The sequence below is a fragment of the Chaetura pelagica genome, unplaced genomic scaffold (assembly GCF_000747805.2).
Source record: "Chaetura pelagica isolate M959 unplaced genomic scaffold, ChaPel_1.0 scaffold10, whole genome shotgun sequence".
NCBI lineage: Eukaryota > Metazoa > Chordata > Aves > Apodiformes > Apodidae > Chaetura > Chaetura pelagica.
The window spans coordinates 4,798,786-4,815,814 of record NW_009952263.1 but is presented as its reverse complement, the minus strand read 5'-3'; the positions used below and the strand labels follow the sequence as shown (position 1 = coordinate 4,815,814).

General features: G+C 35.6%; 1 protein-coding gene across 1 annotated transcript in view; it reads right to left on the bottom strand.

The window, feature by feature from the left end:
- Window positions 1–17,029, bottom strand: part of TOP2B (topoisomerase (DNA) II beta 180kDa) — a 71,294-nt gene that overhangs the window by 12,044 nt on the left and 42,221 nt on the right. The window contains exons 11-25 of the mRNA XM_010007624.1: window positions 16,838–16,939; window positions 16,619–16,756; window positions 14,949–15,087; window positions 12,334–12,491; window positions 11,548–11,673; window positions 10,601–10,711; window positions 10,414–10,519; window positions 10,116–10,225; window positions 8,256–8,348; window positions 8,048–8,162; window positions 6,162–6,283; window positions 5,174–5,322; window positions 3,719–3,950; window positions 2,087–2,221; window positions 1,455–1,655 (exon numbers count right to left, since the gene is read on the bottom strand). Of these exons, the coding sequence (XP_010005926.1) occupies window positions 1,455–1,655; window positions 2,087–2,221; window positions 3,719–3,950; window positions 5,174–5,322; window positions 6,162–6,283; window positions 8,048–8,162; window positions 8,256–8,348; window positions 10,116–10,225; window positions 10,414–10,519; window positions 10,601–10,711; window positions 11,548–11,673; window positions 12,334–12,491; window positions 14,949–15,087; window positions 16,619–16,756; window positions 16,838–16,939 (2,037 nt within the window). The remainder of the gene's footprint in view (window positions 1–1,454; window positions 1,656–2,086; window positions 2,222–3,718; window positions 3,951–5,173; window positions 5,323–6,161; window positions 6,284–8,047; window positions 8,163–8,255; window positions 8,349–10,115; window positions 10,226–10,413; window positions 10,520–10,600; window positions 10,712–11,547; window positions 11,674–12,333; window positions 12,492–14,948; window positions 15,088–16,618; window positions 16,757–16,837; window positions 16,940–17,029) is intronic.

Genomic DNA, 17,029 nt, shown 5'->3' with positions numbered 1-17,029 from the left:
CATAGCACATAGCTGGATAGGTTTTATTTGTATTCACATATATTTAAGATGGGATTTGTGGTAACACATACAAACAGGAAGACAACTATTTGGAGAAATATGCCTGATTTCAGCTAAATGACCAATTTTATCTAAATATTAAAGCACAACTGCAGTAGAACCTAACAATTCACAACTATTTAATGCAACAGTTGAAAAGCATCTTTAATAATTTTTCAGTCCAGCTGTGAAATCTGCCACTTTTCAGCTATAAAAACTGCCATCCTTCAAGTTCAAGCAAGAAGCAACGAAATTATTTTTACATCATGGCTGGGATCAATCCTGCCTGAGTTCTGACATCTCCAGTTCAGACATTTATAGGTGAACTAGGCGCCCTCTATAGTAAACTGGAGTAACTAAGCACCTCTAGAGGGCAATTCATCTATCTAGAATACCTATTCGGGAGTTGGCTGAACAATGATTATTAGCTCACATAACTCCAAGTTGCTTGCACTAGGGTAGATTGATTCCTACACAGACACAGAAAGCAGCTCTTCGTATTTACTTTTGTTAAACATTTATCTGAAGACAGATTCTTACAGTAGTTCATATGGTTGTCTAAACCCATGAGAATTACTATCACTTTCATTTGGTAAATTTGCTTTTCAAGCACAATCTACAAAATGGGTTGAGTAAGGCCTTCTCTTTCAATTCTACAGTCTTTTATTTTTAATCTATTTTCATGTAGCTTTTGATTTACACAATAATAGCAACAATAATGGTCTTTCTGCTTTGTGGTAATATCTGAAAGTATTATCTGCCACAAAAAATTAAAATAGAACAAACTGCTTCAGGCTCTGTAAAAACAAGTTATTTGGCAGAAATTATTTTATTATTCAAATTCCTCTCATAATAGATAGACATCTATATTTGCTCACATTCTTACTCCCATCTTGCTACAAGCAGAATAAACCATATGACTAATTTACATCACTATTATGACTTGACCAGCTTAAGGGTAGTGTTTTCTATACCTCACTACTTAAAATGGGACTTACGCTGGTGGAAACACTGGATCATTTAACTTCTATTAGAGGAGTAATAGTCCTGCACAAAGAGCAATTTTCTAAATGTAACTTATCTCCAAGTTTAAAACTCAAATCTAATTACAATATGGCAGAAAGGTACTTGTGTCTACTTTACATTAACTTTTTTTGGTTAGTTGCACAGAAAACTTTCAGTTACAGGAAAATAACTGCCCCAAGCATGTCCAATTTGTTTTGAAAGATTCAAGAGGACTAAAATGGATTTGCTGATCTATATTGACTTAGTATTTGTCATCCACTACAATCTTTCTAGTATTCAAATGATTTCAAATACACAATACACTGTTCAATACGAAGTACACTACAAAAACATTTGAGTTTACAACAATCAACAGTAAGGATTCTCATAGCCAAACATGGAAAAGTTACCATAGAATTACAAGTAAGACTTGTTTGAAGCTTGAAGACTTTGTGCAACCCAGCAGCTTCTGCCTGGGCAAGTTTTTCCTCAGTCATCTTCACAACAAATTTCACAGTTGTATCAGTGTGGTATTCCTTATAGTCAGAAATCAATGCTGGAGTTTTTTCAGTACCATTCAACATAGGTTCTAGAACCTGTTCTTTGTACACCTATTGAAAAAAGGTTGGCAAAAACCAGAAAGTTTTGAAAATTCTTAATTCCTTAAACTAACTGAAAAACATAAGATTTGAAAGCTTTTTGCATTACACCCAATACCATCCAAAATTTACAGAAATAGTTATAACCTGCAAAATGTAGGCCAAGACTAGAAAATGTTAAGAGGCATCTAACAAGCACAGAAATCTACTCAAAAGGGGATTAAATATTAATTTAGCTGGAGAAGCAGGTATTCACTGTAGTACGGACAGTAGATGGTACAATTAGAAAAAAATGTACAAAGGCACACAAAAAAACGAAACCATATTTCCTTCCACGTATGCATAATAATCAGAAATTGTGTTAGAATGTAGGATTAAATAATATACTGAGGAACACTTTGTTGGTTTTTGGTTTTATGTAAATGTATTTCACTGTAACTTACCTGGGTCCATGTCCTTACAGGAAGCTCTGTAATTTCTACCGTGTTCCTGTCCACCACAAATATTTCACCACTGACTACATACTGGTTTTGACCAAGTTCCTGAATGGTTCCTTTGAAGTTTTTGTAATTTGGAAGCTGAAATTAAAACAAACAAACAAAAAAAATCAAAACAAAACAAAAACCCCAAACAAAACAAGCAAACAAACAAAAAACCAGCAAAATTGTAACAGTGTTCATAATAAAACGTTAGAAAAATATTTGTTTCCCATACACCCACCACTTCATATTGCACTAGTCCATCAACCTGCTTCTCATGCCTGTGAAAATGCAAGTCATAGGAAAAATACCACAGAAAAAGCAGAATACACAGATGCAAGTGACTGGAGCAAGTATCCTAAGGTCCACAGAGTAAATAAATTATTAAAAAGGTGCAGCTGAACCCAGTGAGGTGGTGAAGTTTTTGTTTTGTTTGTGGGCTTTTTGTTGTGTTGTTTTTTTATTTCTTTTTAAAAGAAAACTGCAAACATAGAAAAAGGCATGTCAGAAAGCAGATTACCACCCCAGTCTCACAATAAATTTACAGAGGTGGTTCTACCTTCCCAAACCACTTTCTTGTTCTTGTGCTGTTTGGCAAAGATAGTGGAACCCATCGAGTTTAAAAAGTAAGTAAGAGGGTGGGGAATTTTTTTTAACTGAATTGTTTCCCTTAGTTGGCTTATCATGCAGCCACATATATAACAGCATACAGAAAGGAGACAGAGCAGAACTGCCTCTTTCAATCACACAGAAGTTTCAATTGACTGTGAGACTATACAGGCTTAGGAGTCCTAAAGGAAGGGCAATGGATTGCATTAATTAAAAAATAATAATTAAAAAAAATATTCTATTGTTCCCAAGAATTCGCAGAAGGAAATTCACTATGTCATGAAAACTGATACTGCACAAGCAGTGAACTATGATATAAGTTGAGAAGAAAATATGTTTCTGCTTCTATGACTTGGTAAACACCACCAAGTAGCAATATCCATCAAATCTAAAGTAAATGTTACATTATATTTGTTTCATCTGTTGGCTACAGATACTCTGGGTTCACCCAGGTATTCTTCCTGTCCATAATTTTTCAAGTATACAGCATTTCTGAGACTTCTTACAAAAATTTAAATAAAGGAAGAGAAGCTAGATGCAGTTCAGAAGCTCATGATTTTCTTGAACAGTGACAATATAATTTTCTGTGCTTATAGATGTATAAGAGAGAGTACAATCCAGACAAGACAAAGAAAATGTTAAGTTTAGCTGAAGATAAGTAGTAGTACCTTCAGAAAAGAAATAGTGGTACAACTTCTTACTGTCATAACTACCCTGTAAGAGCTGCTACTGTGAAGCCTTACAGTCAGCAGACTGAAGAAAAAGTCCTCTGAAATAACTGGAAAAATATAAATTGCAATGTTTTTCTTCAAGCTGAACTTCCTCGAGTAAAGTCAAGTAAAGCTCCTACACACAATTACTGGGACAACCCAACTCAGATATTCCAATAATCAAACATTTCTAGAGTGACACAAATTCACTTTCTAAGTACGGAGTAAGGTTTGTTTAGCAAACATACAAAATACCATTATATCCTGGTATTCTTACCATTGGGTGGGGATCTAAGCCATCCAGCATTCGTCTGACATTGTTTACAATCTCTCTGGTATCATAGTTTGGAAGTTTGCAAGCCCATCCAGTACCAATTCCTTCAGCTCCATTTACTAAAACCATAGGAATTATGGGAATATACCATTCAGGCTCTACACGCTGGTTGTCATCATAAAGGAATTTAAGCAAGTTGTCATCCACTGATGGAAAAAGCAGCCTTGCTAAAGGGCTTAAAAAATAAACAGAAGAAAACTGTTTAAGTGGAGTCCAGTAAGTAAGGTACATAATACATCAGCAACCCAAGGGTCCAGATATGATCCATTTTTAGATTTTTTTCATTTCTTCCTTTTTCTTTGCCATTCTGAAGCTGAATATACAATGTACCTACCTCCTGAGAAAAGGAGCCTCTTAAATATGTTCATAAGAGATAATGTCTGTTTCCATCACAACAATGCATGTACATGATACAATAGTAATTTCTGGCATTTAAAATCTACAAAAATACCATTATTTGAAGCATTCAGAACACACAGTTCAATGTAACAGTAGGTCACCCAGTAATAAAGCAACACAGCATGCAGATAGTGCAAAACTTTGTTGCTTAACTGTAAGCCTAGAACTCTAAAAATGCTACAGAGGTTTTACTGGTGACTTCTTTTGCTCATCTAGAACATTGCCCTGGTTTAATACAATTTCTAGCACTACATGTAAAAGGGAAAATGTATGAAACTTGCCTGCTACAGAAAGAATGTATATGAGAAAGGGAAAAAAACCTGATACTTACATATAAAGATTACAATTAGAAAAAAAAAGAAACTACAAGGAATTTTAGGTAAAATATCACACAGAAATTAGGAACATAACTTACAAAGAAGCAATATAACTTAGAAAAGACCATAATTTACATTAAGGAACACATTCTAACACTCTGCACACCAAACTGAACTTCAAAGTTATTAGCTGTGAAAAATCAGCATCATTAAATGAGGTATTTAATATTAATCATGTATGTGTAATTTAGCTTGATATGAAGAAACTCATCCAAAGGGCAAAGAATCCCAGTTAACTTTCAAGGCTATGCTGAGTTGCTGGGCTTATCACCAGGTAGCCATACACTTTTTATTGTAAAACTGAATAGATTTCACACTGAACAGGGAAACTGAAAGCTACTTCTTCCAGAAGTCACAAAATAAAGATCAGTAACTAATCTGAGTGATGTACATTTTCAGTTTTCAGCCTTATGATTCCAAGTTTAATTCCTTACAGGCTATGATTTCCACAGCACATATATGCATTGAATATCATGCAAAAATAATCCATTTGAGCTTCTAGCAAAATATTCCAATGCTCTCCCATTTCTCTCCCACAAAAAAAAAAAATAGCGTTGTTACAGGATAAGTTTGATAACAAGGCTTTTTAAAAGCATGCATTTAAGTTCACATTTGTGTTTACCTTAACATGGTGAAAATATAGCGAGGACTGGCAGCATCCTTTCCACCGTGAAGCCTGGTACCAAACTGACCAATAGGTTGCAACAGATTAACATTGTTACTGCCAACAAAGTTCTGAGCCAAGTTGACAATAGTCATCATTAGCGCTTGCTGCAAGAAAATACATATTCATAGTAATAAGTTTAAGAAGGGATAGTCTTTGCTAATGAGACAATAAAATGTATTTTCAATACCCAAAAACTGTGTGACTAACCTGAATTCAATTTCTAAAAAGTAGTCTCCCTAAAAACAGAATGTTGTGAGCCTATTACAAGCACTGCTAGCAAAATATAATGCCTCCTCTTCCACAGACACATTGCTTCCCTGATTGAAGTGTCTTTACATTCTACGCTTACGAAAACCCTGGGGTTTCACTATTTTTCTTAAAGCGCTTCTCTGGAGAAACAAAAGGGGTGCAAACTGACTGCATTTACTACTGCACAGATTACTGCTCATTCCACTTAAAGGGAGAGAAGGGATGGAGAGAGGCTGTTTAGTAAGGTGAGTTTTGTTACTTCAGATAAATATGAACAAAACAGGAGAGAGAAATAATCTTTATTCCAAGACTGTATCAGGTTTCCTAAGAACAGTATCTCTTCTTCTTACCTTAAAAGACTATATTTCTTGTTTAAAACAAATTTGTCCTATTACTTATTTCCTATATTCCTATTACTCAAGAATCTGGGAGTTACCTAGATAACTATTTACCTACTATCTCGCCACAACCCACAATCTATTTGAGATACCATGGTGCCTAAAAACTTGGAAAGAATAGAAATGGAAAATACAGTGTCTTATTGAATTACATATTGTTTGATTCCTTCTAATTAAAAGTACATCTGTGACTAGTAGACTTCTAGTCAATAGGTTTGCTATTTCAATACAGTAACATTTACCTAATATTTTACCTTGCTAAAAGTCCTCACAACTTTATCATCCTTCATACTCACCTCTCCATGGTGATAAGCTGACATTTCAGCAACAGAACCAGCCAACTGAGCAACCTTTACTTCACGTTTATCATTTCTCTTAAAGCATGTGAATAAAACTTTGCGTTGCCCTGGTTTTAAACCTAATAAGAAGAATAGCCCACTTTCAACAAATACATAAACATCTGTTTTTAAATAATAAGCTTGTTTTGCCTTATTATAATTTCTAATGTCTCAAAAGAAGTCTAAACATTAAATGCAAATACATTGACACAATAGTATTAACAAAATAACAAATCGATATATACTTTTTTAAAACAATAAAAACTGAAGGTTACCAGAAAAGAGGAAACATAACTCTTTCAAACAATTATTACTGTGTAGCATACAATACATCACTCTAATATATAGCAACTTTATCCTAAATGTACAGCTTCCACAAGCCAAGTATTCTTTCCGGTCTACTCAGCAAATGCTTTTTCTTAATATAATCTCAAACTCATCAGTGAAAACTCACTGAATTTTGACAAAAAGATGTTATTTGTCTCCTTTTTAGACCTTTTAAATCATTAAGTAAAAAGCTAGTCTCTTTGATCTTCTGATTCATGCTACCATTACTAACCTGGGTCAAACATAAGAGCAAAAATTGAAGAAAAGACACTGACTCCAATCTCCATTGCAATTAAAAAATTAAGCCAATTAAGTCAAGAAGGTGGAAACACTGATAGCAATTATATATATTTGAAAATAGTGTCTACTATATATGTATAGTTATACATGTGTGCAACACTAGTATCAATTATTTATGTGTGTAATTACACTTCTCTAGAAACAATCTTGCAGAATTTCAATTCAAATGTGCACTTATCTACTGCAAGTTCATTCTTTAAGTTTCAGCAAAATCATTCTGCTGTTCCTGAGAAAGCAATCAGGGTAGAGTATGTTACAAGGAACAATGACCTCTTGAAACATGCAGCTCTACAGTGAATCTTCCTCCAGAACAGCAAACGTATTAAATGCTTGCACAGAAACTACCAGTTAATCCAAGTAACCAGCTATGTGATGAAATAAGCCTGGAGAAGCTGAAAGCTTCAGTCAGCTGAAGCTGATTGGAATTCTGATTCCCTAGAGATGTATCCACACGCCTAACCCAAGCTCATTCTGCAGTGGAGATGGAGATTCACTCTAATGGGAAGCTACTGCCCCTTTTCACCTGTGAACTACCTTGCTTTCTCATCTAAAATTTAAAAAGCTCTTGCTGCGGGAATATTTCAGTATGCTATAAAAAACATGCTGGGAAGTGGAGATAAATGCCCTTTTTTTCCCCCTATGAAACCTCAAGACCTTTCCTCTGTATCTCAGTAAGCATATGCACACTGGCAATAGTACAGGCAGAAATTCCTGCTCATGCTGTCTGCAGTTTTACAAATGAACCTCTAAGTGTAGTAAGCTGCTTCTTTTAATGTTCATGCCATTGCCAGCAGAGGGTTGGCAGATCTGATTGACAGAACCCTAGCAGGATTACAGGAAAATTCAATAAGCACTAAAACACTGCATGTAGTATAAGACTGAAGAGATAAAACATTTGCATCTTCATCTGCACTCAGCTGTCGGCTTGAATTTTAATTATTATAAGCACTTAAAAGACTTGCTTTCTCTGACAGTCTGACTAGAAACAAACCACATGTATGGTCTAGGGAATAAAGTAAAAAGGCAGCACAGCAAGAGCTTAAATCTCCCCTCAGAAGAAACATGGCACTTCCTCAGCATATAAATTATAACAAACAAAAATATAAAAGTAGTTATATTCTCAACTTGAATGCACTGATTGCCAATACAAATCACATGTTTAAAAACCAACAATAATGAGGAATGTTCCAAGAAATCATAATGAATTATCAGCTTACCATCAACAAGGGAAGGGATAGATCTCTCATTGTCTGAATTTGAGAAAAGGATCAACTCCTTGTTAATGAAGTCATTGTAAGTCAAATGTTTCGTTGCAGTACCATATAAAAATTGCTGAAAAAAACACATACATTATTCATTCAATACAAAAGCTACATTACATTTAAATCTCACCCACCAAATTTACTAATATTATTCAGGACTCACCTCAGGAAGGCCATGTAGCCGACGCTGTCTCCTGTCCTCCATGAAGTTTGTTAACCACTCTTTTCGGTCATCAATCTTCTTCTTACTGAAGGCCTAAAAAGATCCCAAGTACACTAAATTATCAGCACATATATGTTTGTGTAAATGTATGTTACTTTAGTCAGAATGTTAAGTGTACTGCACTATCTGATCAAGTATTCAATAACCCATATAACCAATGTTTACTTTTAAGCAGCAGCACAAGCACACAACCTTTAAGACATGGTTGCATGAGGTTTTTTGCACTGACAGATCTCTCACTGATTGTAATAACACATAACTGATACCTACAATACCTTTCTGTTCATAAAAATACATTTTATTAGATCCACAGTATAAGGGAAACATTATTTTGTCTAAGACAGGTATTCTCCCGTTTGTTTTTTTCGCTCCTATTGTGTTGGATCTGTGTGATGGGGCTTTGGTAACAGGGAGGGCCACAGGAGTGGCTCCTGTAAGAAGCTCCCCTGGCACCAAATCCAGACCCACATCTGGCCAAGGCTGAGCCTATCACCAACTGTGATAATGCCTCTGTGATTAACATATTTAAGAAGGGGGAAAAAACACCTACTAGCAGACCTGGAGTCTCCTAGACAGAGAGATGGGATGTGAAAGAAACATCTGTGCAAACACAAAGGTGAGTGAAGGAGAAGAGGTGTGCAGAGATTCCCCTGCAGCCTGTGGTGAGATGGCTGACTGTTCCCCTGCAACCCATGGAGGACCACAGTGGAGCAGATGTGGACCTGCAGCCATGGAGGACTCCACACCAGGGGAAGGTGCCTGTGCCCAAAGAAGGCCATGACTCTGTGGGGAGCCTGTGCAATGGCAGTCAGTTCTTGAAGAATTGCATTCCATGGAACAGACTTATGTCAGAGGAGTTCATGAAGAACTCTCTTCTGTGGGAGGCACCCTGTGCTGGAGCAGAGAAAGAGTGGGAGGAGTCATACCCCTGAGGAGGAAGGAGCAGCAGAGAAATGGGAAACAGTATTTTGCGCCTGGGAAAAAGGGAGGGAGTGGGGGAAGGCAGTTTTAAGATTTTGTTTTGTTTCTTATTGTCCTGCTCCGATTTGATTAATGACAAATTAAATCAATTTTTTTCCCCAAGTCAAGCATGTTTTGCCCATTACCATAATTGGTGAGTGAGCCCTCCTTGTCTTGACCTATGAGTTTTTAATTATATTTTCTTTTCCCCATGCCACTGGCAGGGGGGAAAGTGAGCAAGAAAACACATGGGCCTAAAAACAGACACCTGCTCCATTTTCTTTCTAATGTCATCTACAATTAAAAGAATGAATTAAAATACATAGGAGGTGAAACATTTATTGAGAAAACAGCTTAGTTCCAGACACTCCATCTTTTTTCCTTCCACAAGCTCTCTTTGAAACACAAATGCTTGCTTCTCTACACACAACTATCTAAAAAATTTAAAATTCAAACACGTAGAACACAGACAGAAACAATATTCATATCCCTAAGTAGATGTGAAACATCATTTGTTTGAGCTCTACAGCTTTACTCAGAATAATCTTTTGCATGGTCTGTCTTTAAAAGCAAGTCTGAATGTTAAGCTTCTTGATACCCACACCACACAAAATTGATCAAAGTGACTAAGCAGAAGGCAGAGCTGATTTTATAGAATGGACAAAGGTCTTATTCCACAATTTAAAATCTCTTCCAAAAGCTTCTTTCTCTTCCAAAAGTTTGGGGTTTTTTCAGTTATTCCAAAAAAATAAATGCATGTTAGAACTTTCTCAAATGCCGTTTTGAGTAAAAAATGGAAAGTAAAGCATAACATATCAAAGTACTTTTGTAAGTTCTTACTAGTGTAATGGCAGCATCATCTTCAGGACCAGCATATCGAAATAAGATCCGATGTCTTTCCATGTCAGCAAAATATTCTTTTGCTTCTTTAGCAGTGCTGGTACCCAAACCTGTACAATGAAAATAAATAGTTTCTCCATATTCAAAATTTAAGTTTTATTTATATCCCTTCTATTTTACTGGATTATAAAATCATTACAGAAGATACTATCATGAAAACAGTTACAAATAGAACTTCATAGCTCACATTTATCTTTTTTAAGATCCAACAGGCTCACTTATTTGTTTTTAAACAAACCTTTGTAGTATTTTATCTTCCACGCTTTATGATTCTCCATATGTTTCTTCCACTCATCAAATTCAGGAATACTATAGAATGAAAGTTCTTGCTTATTTTTGCTTGCCTATTAAAAAAAAAAGTTTAAAAATCAACTTTTCTGTTGCACCATATGTAATAAATAAAATCTCATTAATAGAACCCATACCTTTACAATAGGAGTGATGAATTCCTCAAGAAAACCATGTTTCAACAGCGATGGCCAATTGTGATGAATAAAATTAATCAACAAGCCTTTTATGTGAGATCCATCCTGATCCTAAATCAGAACATAAAATCATGAGGCGATCATATAAAATGTCAGATCCCCCAAAACCACCCCACTCCCTGGCCTAGATACATCAAAACAATTTCTGTTGACAGAAAACTTACAGGAGAACATTAGTTTTAATTTGGATTCCAAACTGCACCTGGGTATAAAATAGCCACCTATGAATGGCACTATCCCTGAGCTAACAATAAGATCTTCCAAGCCAAGTGCACAGTTGCAGCTGAAAGGTTTCTTTGACTGTGGCATGTTTTCTCTGACAGCTAGACAGTTCTCCCAGACACCATGGAGCTGAATCCTTGTAGAAAAAAGCCAAGACTGGCCCATAGATCTCATTGATGCTAAGGTGCTTGATAGTACAACCTCTATAGGGAAAAATACGAAGCTTCACAAATATCCAAAGCATTAGATTATTAAACTTCTAAAAACTGAACAACAGACACCCACTTCATAAGATTATCCAAATGTAATTGCCTGCATTCTTGCCTGTCCCAGACTTGCTAGCATTACTACCATTCTACTGTTTCATTCAGTACTTACTTTCAACATATTTTTGAGTTATCAAAAGCATCCCTGTTTATACAATTTTTTTTATTACTTTGGCATCTCTGATACTTTGTAACAAAGATCCATTGTTCATTTGGAGTGACCAAAGCAACATACAGATAAATTTATCCCATAAAGAAACCTCATACATTAGGGATTTCCTCAGAATACATCCATAATACAGAGGCAGGTTATAATGCACAAAAATATAACTTACCAGATCGCAGTAAATCACATTTTAAGAAGATCTGTATATTAAAACCTGCAAATTTCAGACTAACCTGATCTGTCATGATCATAATTTTTCCGTATCTCAAACTTTTCAAAGATTCTGGATCTTCATAACTTTTCTTGTATTGTAGTCCAACTATTTTGATGATGTTGTTGATTTCTGCATTCTCCATAATCTAAATGAAAAAGTTGTAAGTGCAGTCAGTGGAAAAAGCAGAAATTCCGAAATATTCCAAGTCTTTTAAAGGTGGGCTTTATAGCTACTTTTTCAATGTACCTCTACCTCAATTTCATAACCTTTTTATCCCTAGCCTCCTTGCAGCCTGCACACTTGTAAATCTTTTTTCTGTATGTGCAGACTCTCAAGACTGCAGCACTCCCTTTCTCCTCTGCAGCCAGAGTATGTTGGATCCAGAAGGCAGGGAGAAAAGTGCACGTAACAGAGAGTCATCCACAACGCCACCTTCTTCTGCTATTTCTAAGGGCATCTGCAACACAACTCTTACTATAGACTTAGGCAGCAGAAGCAATGCTATGGGTTAATGCAGCTGTTGTCAACAAAATCACATTCATAGTTTTTTTAAGTATTCATGTTGAATGTTAATAACTCATAATTTATTTCCACTTGTGAAGAAATTAACTTCCTCATCCCAGTACTGTTCTACTATAATTAGTATTTCCAGGCTTTCACAAGTAGCTGATACTTTATGCAACCTCAGCCACAAGATCTTAATGAAAAAATAAAAATATGAAAATGTAGTCCTAAAAAATAAAAAATAAACAATAAACAGGAGACATCCATTTGTCAGCTAAAAGGAGATGACAAGACTACTTACCTGTTTGTGAGAAGCTTCTCGAACATTGAGAATTTTACCCCTGAGTGGGAATACTCCGTATCTGTCTCTACCAATAACGCCCAAGCCAGAGACAGCTAAAGATTTGGCAGAGTCTCCTTCTGTTAATATTAATGTGCAGTCCAAGGAATGTTTGCCACCTGCAGCCCAGGAAGTAGAAGCAAGGCAAAACAACAGAAAGCATAACTTTTTAACTCAACAGAAATCCAGTGGCATCAGTCACAAACACTCTTCCTGCTCTATGTCAGGTAATCGAAATAGGCAGAAATTCTATTTTTAGGGATGGTCCCTCATATCACCAAAACCACACAACCAGAATGAGTATCCTTGCCCTTAGCAATATACTATGGATTTCTATGGACAAGAAGCAAAACAGAGAAAATGGGACACGATGATGGTGCATCTTATGTAATAGTCCCCACTAGACTGCACACACACCAAAAAAAAATGACAGTTTACTTCTGTACCTTTACCATTTCATTTTTCTAGCTGTGAATTTCTTATACACACAAGTATGTACGTCTGTGTTACAAACAGCAGTTATTTCCCATTCTGCATTTCCCCTTTCCTCATGGTACATTTCGAGAAGTAATCTATTAAATTACACTCTTGGGGGGGTTCTTTTTTATTGTCCATTGGATGAAGTCAGGCAACTGTAAGAAAAACTTGACTGAAAAGCTCAAAGATCAGAATATTTGAAATTATTATACTTTCTCAAAAAATGTCTGAAGTAGAAGATACAAATCTTTACTAATAGTGTAATTTTGATTCTACATTCAGTGTCTCTGTGTACAGTGTGCTCAAAATTGATATGACATGTATATTCTGTTTATTTCAACTCCAACAACTGAATAAATATTCTAAATAATAAGTAGGTCCAGAAAAGGAACCCACCCTTTCCAAGGGTGAAAATGTTCATTAAGCAGTTTTGCTATTTTATCAAGGCCACATGGTCGGAAGAACTGCAAAAAAATTGTGGTTGAGTCTCACCTACTTATAATAAGGTAGTTTTGAATATATTGGCATTCAAAATACATACTTGGATTTATCTTTTCCTGGTAGGTAGAAACAACCCTGCACTTCCTATTACACAGAACTTAAATTCAACAGCTCTGGTCTTCTGAATCAGACATCTGGCTTAATAGAATCTAAATTAGGCAGCCATTCACACCATATAAAAAGGTGTCAATAACTACCATGCTACCAACAAGGTGGAGGCAATTACCAAGGAAAATACCAGTCTAGCTGCTTTAGAATATCTGAGAGCCATTTTTTTCCCTAAATTAACTGCAGAAAAGACATCTGAATATCATCCAGGTGCACTTTCTTCTGGGACAGATGCAATCATTAGCAATAAATTTAATGGAAATGCACCGTGCAAGGTATTTTTCCTGAACACAGCTGTAAAGAACTCAAAGAGTTAACTACATGAACCAGCAGGTTCAAACTTCTTCATGAGAGTTAGTAATCTAGCTGTTATCCTATCTTTGTCATCCCAGTTCTTTATTTTTCCTTTCATTTCTACCTCTTCTTCACCCACAAGCCACAGAACTTTGTACATCCCATCAAGACCTCAAGAAAATGAGAATGACGAGGATAGGACTCAGCACCTCATTCTTCTCAGTGTGAGAGGAAATCTGCAGTGCATCAGTACACAAATCCATCTTTCTCAAAAGCTCAAGGGTATTGGGCACCCAAGAACCATGTGGATGCTGGACCTCAGCTACAAATTCACACAAAATTAAGTAAAAATAAAATCTAAAAACCACTGGAAGAATTAAAGCCAGAGGGGTCTGTGGCCAGACACTATTCTCTCCCAGCTGCACTGGACTTCTTCTGTCCAACTACTGGCACCTGCTCTCAGAAACCAAAGCCTCATCTGATTTGGGATGTTTATCAAGGTGTAGTAATTCCTGGGATCCTTACAAATATTTATTTGTCCTGAAACACAACTACATTAACCCACTTAACCTACTTCACTGCAATTTCTCTTTCTTTGCATAATGTAAGGATGTGTTAAAAAAAAGGTAACATTAACCGAGACTGGCAACATTTCAAGCTCTTTAGTCATATGCGGCCCTCAAATAACTAAAGGGCAACTCCCAACCCATCAGTATTGGCACAAAGATTGCCAGCTGATCCTAATTTCTGTCTGTGCTAGGAAGCAAGCCAGCAGATTGCCATTTTGTCCTATATACTCAGACAGGAGCCTAATGGCATTTAAAGTCTAATGAAAAAAGTCTCTTGAACCACTCCCCCAGATCTGCACACTATGCAATCTATTTCCTATAGCTTGTGACCCAATGAAGTTTCTGACCTTTTTATATTAGAAAGGTCAAGAAGAATAGTCACCTCCAAAATAGAATATTGGTAACACCTTTTAGCTGGAAACCAGAATTAGAAAATACATGTTCCTAATATCAAATTTCACCATCATGCTTTAATTCTAGCTAATTCTAAGCTAATTCTAGCTTCTAGGAAGTTTAGCAAATGAGAAAGACTTTTTATTTAAATACAAAGTATGAGAAATAGTCAGGTTTAAAATTATGTCTGTGAAAATTCTATAAAACAAAGACATTAAAAATAAATGCTCTTACCAGCATCATTAGCATCATCCAATTTTGGAATGCCCTTGATTTTACTGTGTTTCACTGAAGAACATTTTTTGTTCAGCTGAGTTTGTGCCTTAAATTTCACCCAATTCAAAATACTCTCTATGATACCACAGTTAGAGGCCTATAAGAAACAGATCAGAAATGTGGATAAGTAAGGCTTCACACAGCAGATTCTTATCTCTCAATTTTAAGTCAGTGATCTAACACTGTTTCTCAAAGTCCTCTAAATTTTAAAACTGCAACATATAAAAGGTCAAGGAATTAACACAGCCTTTACTGTCTAGTATTTTATGCACACAAAATCAAAAAACACTCATACAGTTTCTTTTCCACCCCTTGTCTAACTGGTGGAAGGAAAAAAGAGGACTGAGACCTAATAGGAGGTTGTCTTATGTTTTGTGGTTGGTGTGCCAAGACATTTTAGGTACTAAGCACCTACTTCCTGGCCTTTGACAGCAAAAAGTAACCTTATGGGATATTTATGACCATTTACATTTTCTTTGGAAATGTCTGAAAATGACTGAAAGACAACCAAAAGAAACTAAAAATAAGGCTTTATATCAACCACTTGAGAAACTGGTGACATTGTAAGAAATACATCTGCAGCAAAAATTATATATAGCATATTTTCGAAACTAAAACTGCTTTAGGTTTGGTTTCATATCAAAATAAAATATATGTGGAGCAAAATACTGTGAACTTTGGTTTTTCATTATCCCCATTATACAGCACTAATTGGTTAGAGATTCTGCTGCATGTTTAACAGCTCTGGAGATCAATGCTCACTTCTAGGAGTATTAGAAACACTGCAAATCAAACCTACTGACAGAAATACAACATATATAACAAAATCTGAAGAATGAATACAAGATGACGTGGTGTTATTTTTTTCCTGGAAGTTCTATAAGAATGTCACTGCTACCACAGAATTAGAACACTAAAACACTAAGGGAAGTTTTGATGCCAAGTGTACTAGTAGGGGCACCATTCTCCTGACTATTGGAGTTCTAGTTATGCTACCTGCACTAAATAGGACTAAACAGGACTTACTATACTGAGATATGGCTAACAGAATTCTACTTTTCCTTCCTTTTATAAAAACGTAGTGGAGGAAAAACCTCTACCATGTATTTCTACTAACACATATATTTAGAGTAGCAAACTTCTAGATTTATTGCCTAATAACAATGATCCCTTTGAATGCTACAGGCACAATTTTACATTTCCTTGAAGAATAAGTAAATATGACATATTCCCTCCCTGTCTTCTCACTTCATTGAAAGAGAGTAAAACTGGTATCAAATAATAAGGTAGACAATATTATCAACTTCAGAAAAAATATTTTAATGCAAAAAATTGGCCTATGTTTTCATAGTCAAATTCATTTCACCAATACAAATACCAGAATCTCCAACAAATGATCTGACCAGGTGAAGCATGCTTTGCAATTCAGGGCATCTGCCAAATCACAGTCATTGATTCCATTATTAAAGCCAGAAAATGAACAGAAGTTCCTCCATCCCATTTTCACAGTATGCTAATGTCACCAGAGTACCAAAATCTCTAATTAAATGTATTTATATAACATAAATACATTTGATCCAGTATGTCAATTCCTGCTTCAGAGAAAAAAAGAAATATGCTTTACTTACAGCTTTAAAAAATTTCTCAGACAGCTGGCACTTGGACCCAAAACTCTTAGGCTGCAATGTCATATTTTCCTTTGTCTGGGAATCAAATGATGGGTTTTCAATCAAGCAATTAACAAAAACCCATATATGATTCTTCACCTGTTGAAAACATAGAAACCAATTTACTCAACAAAATTACCACATTCATCTTTTTCCATATTTTTGTATAAAATTACTTGCCTGAAATGGCTTTACTGAAACTCCAGCTTTATTCTTCTTTTTCACCACTTCTATCAGTTTGCCCACAACTTGATCCACCACATAGTCAACATGCCTACCACCCTTAATGAAGGGGAAAAAAATAAATATTTAATTTCCTAAAAGCTTTTAGCTGTATTAACAAAGTTCCTGTACTCAAATTTGAAAAGCCAT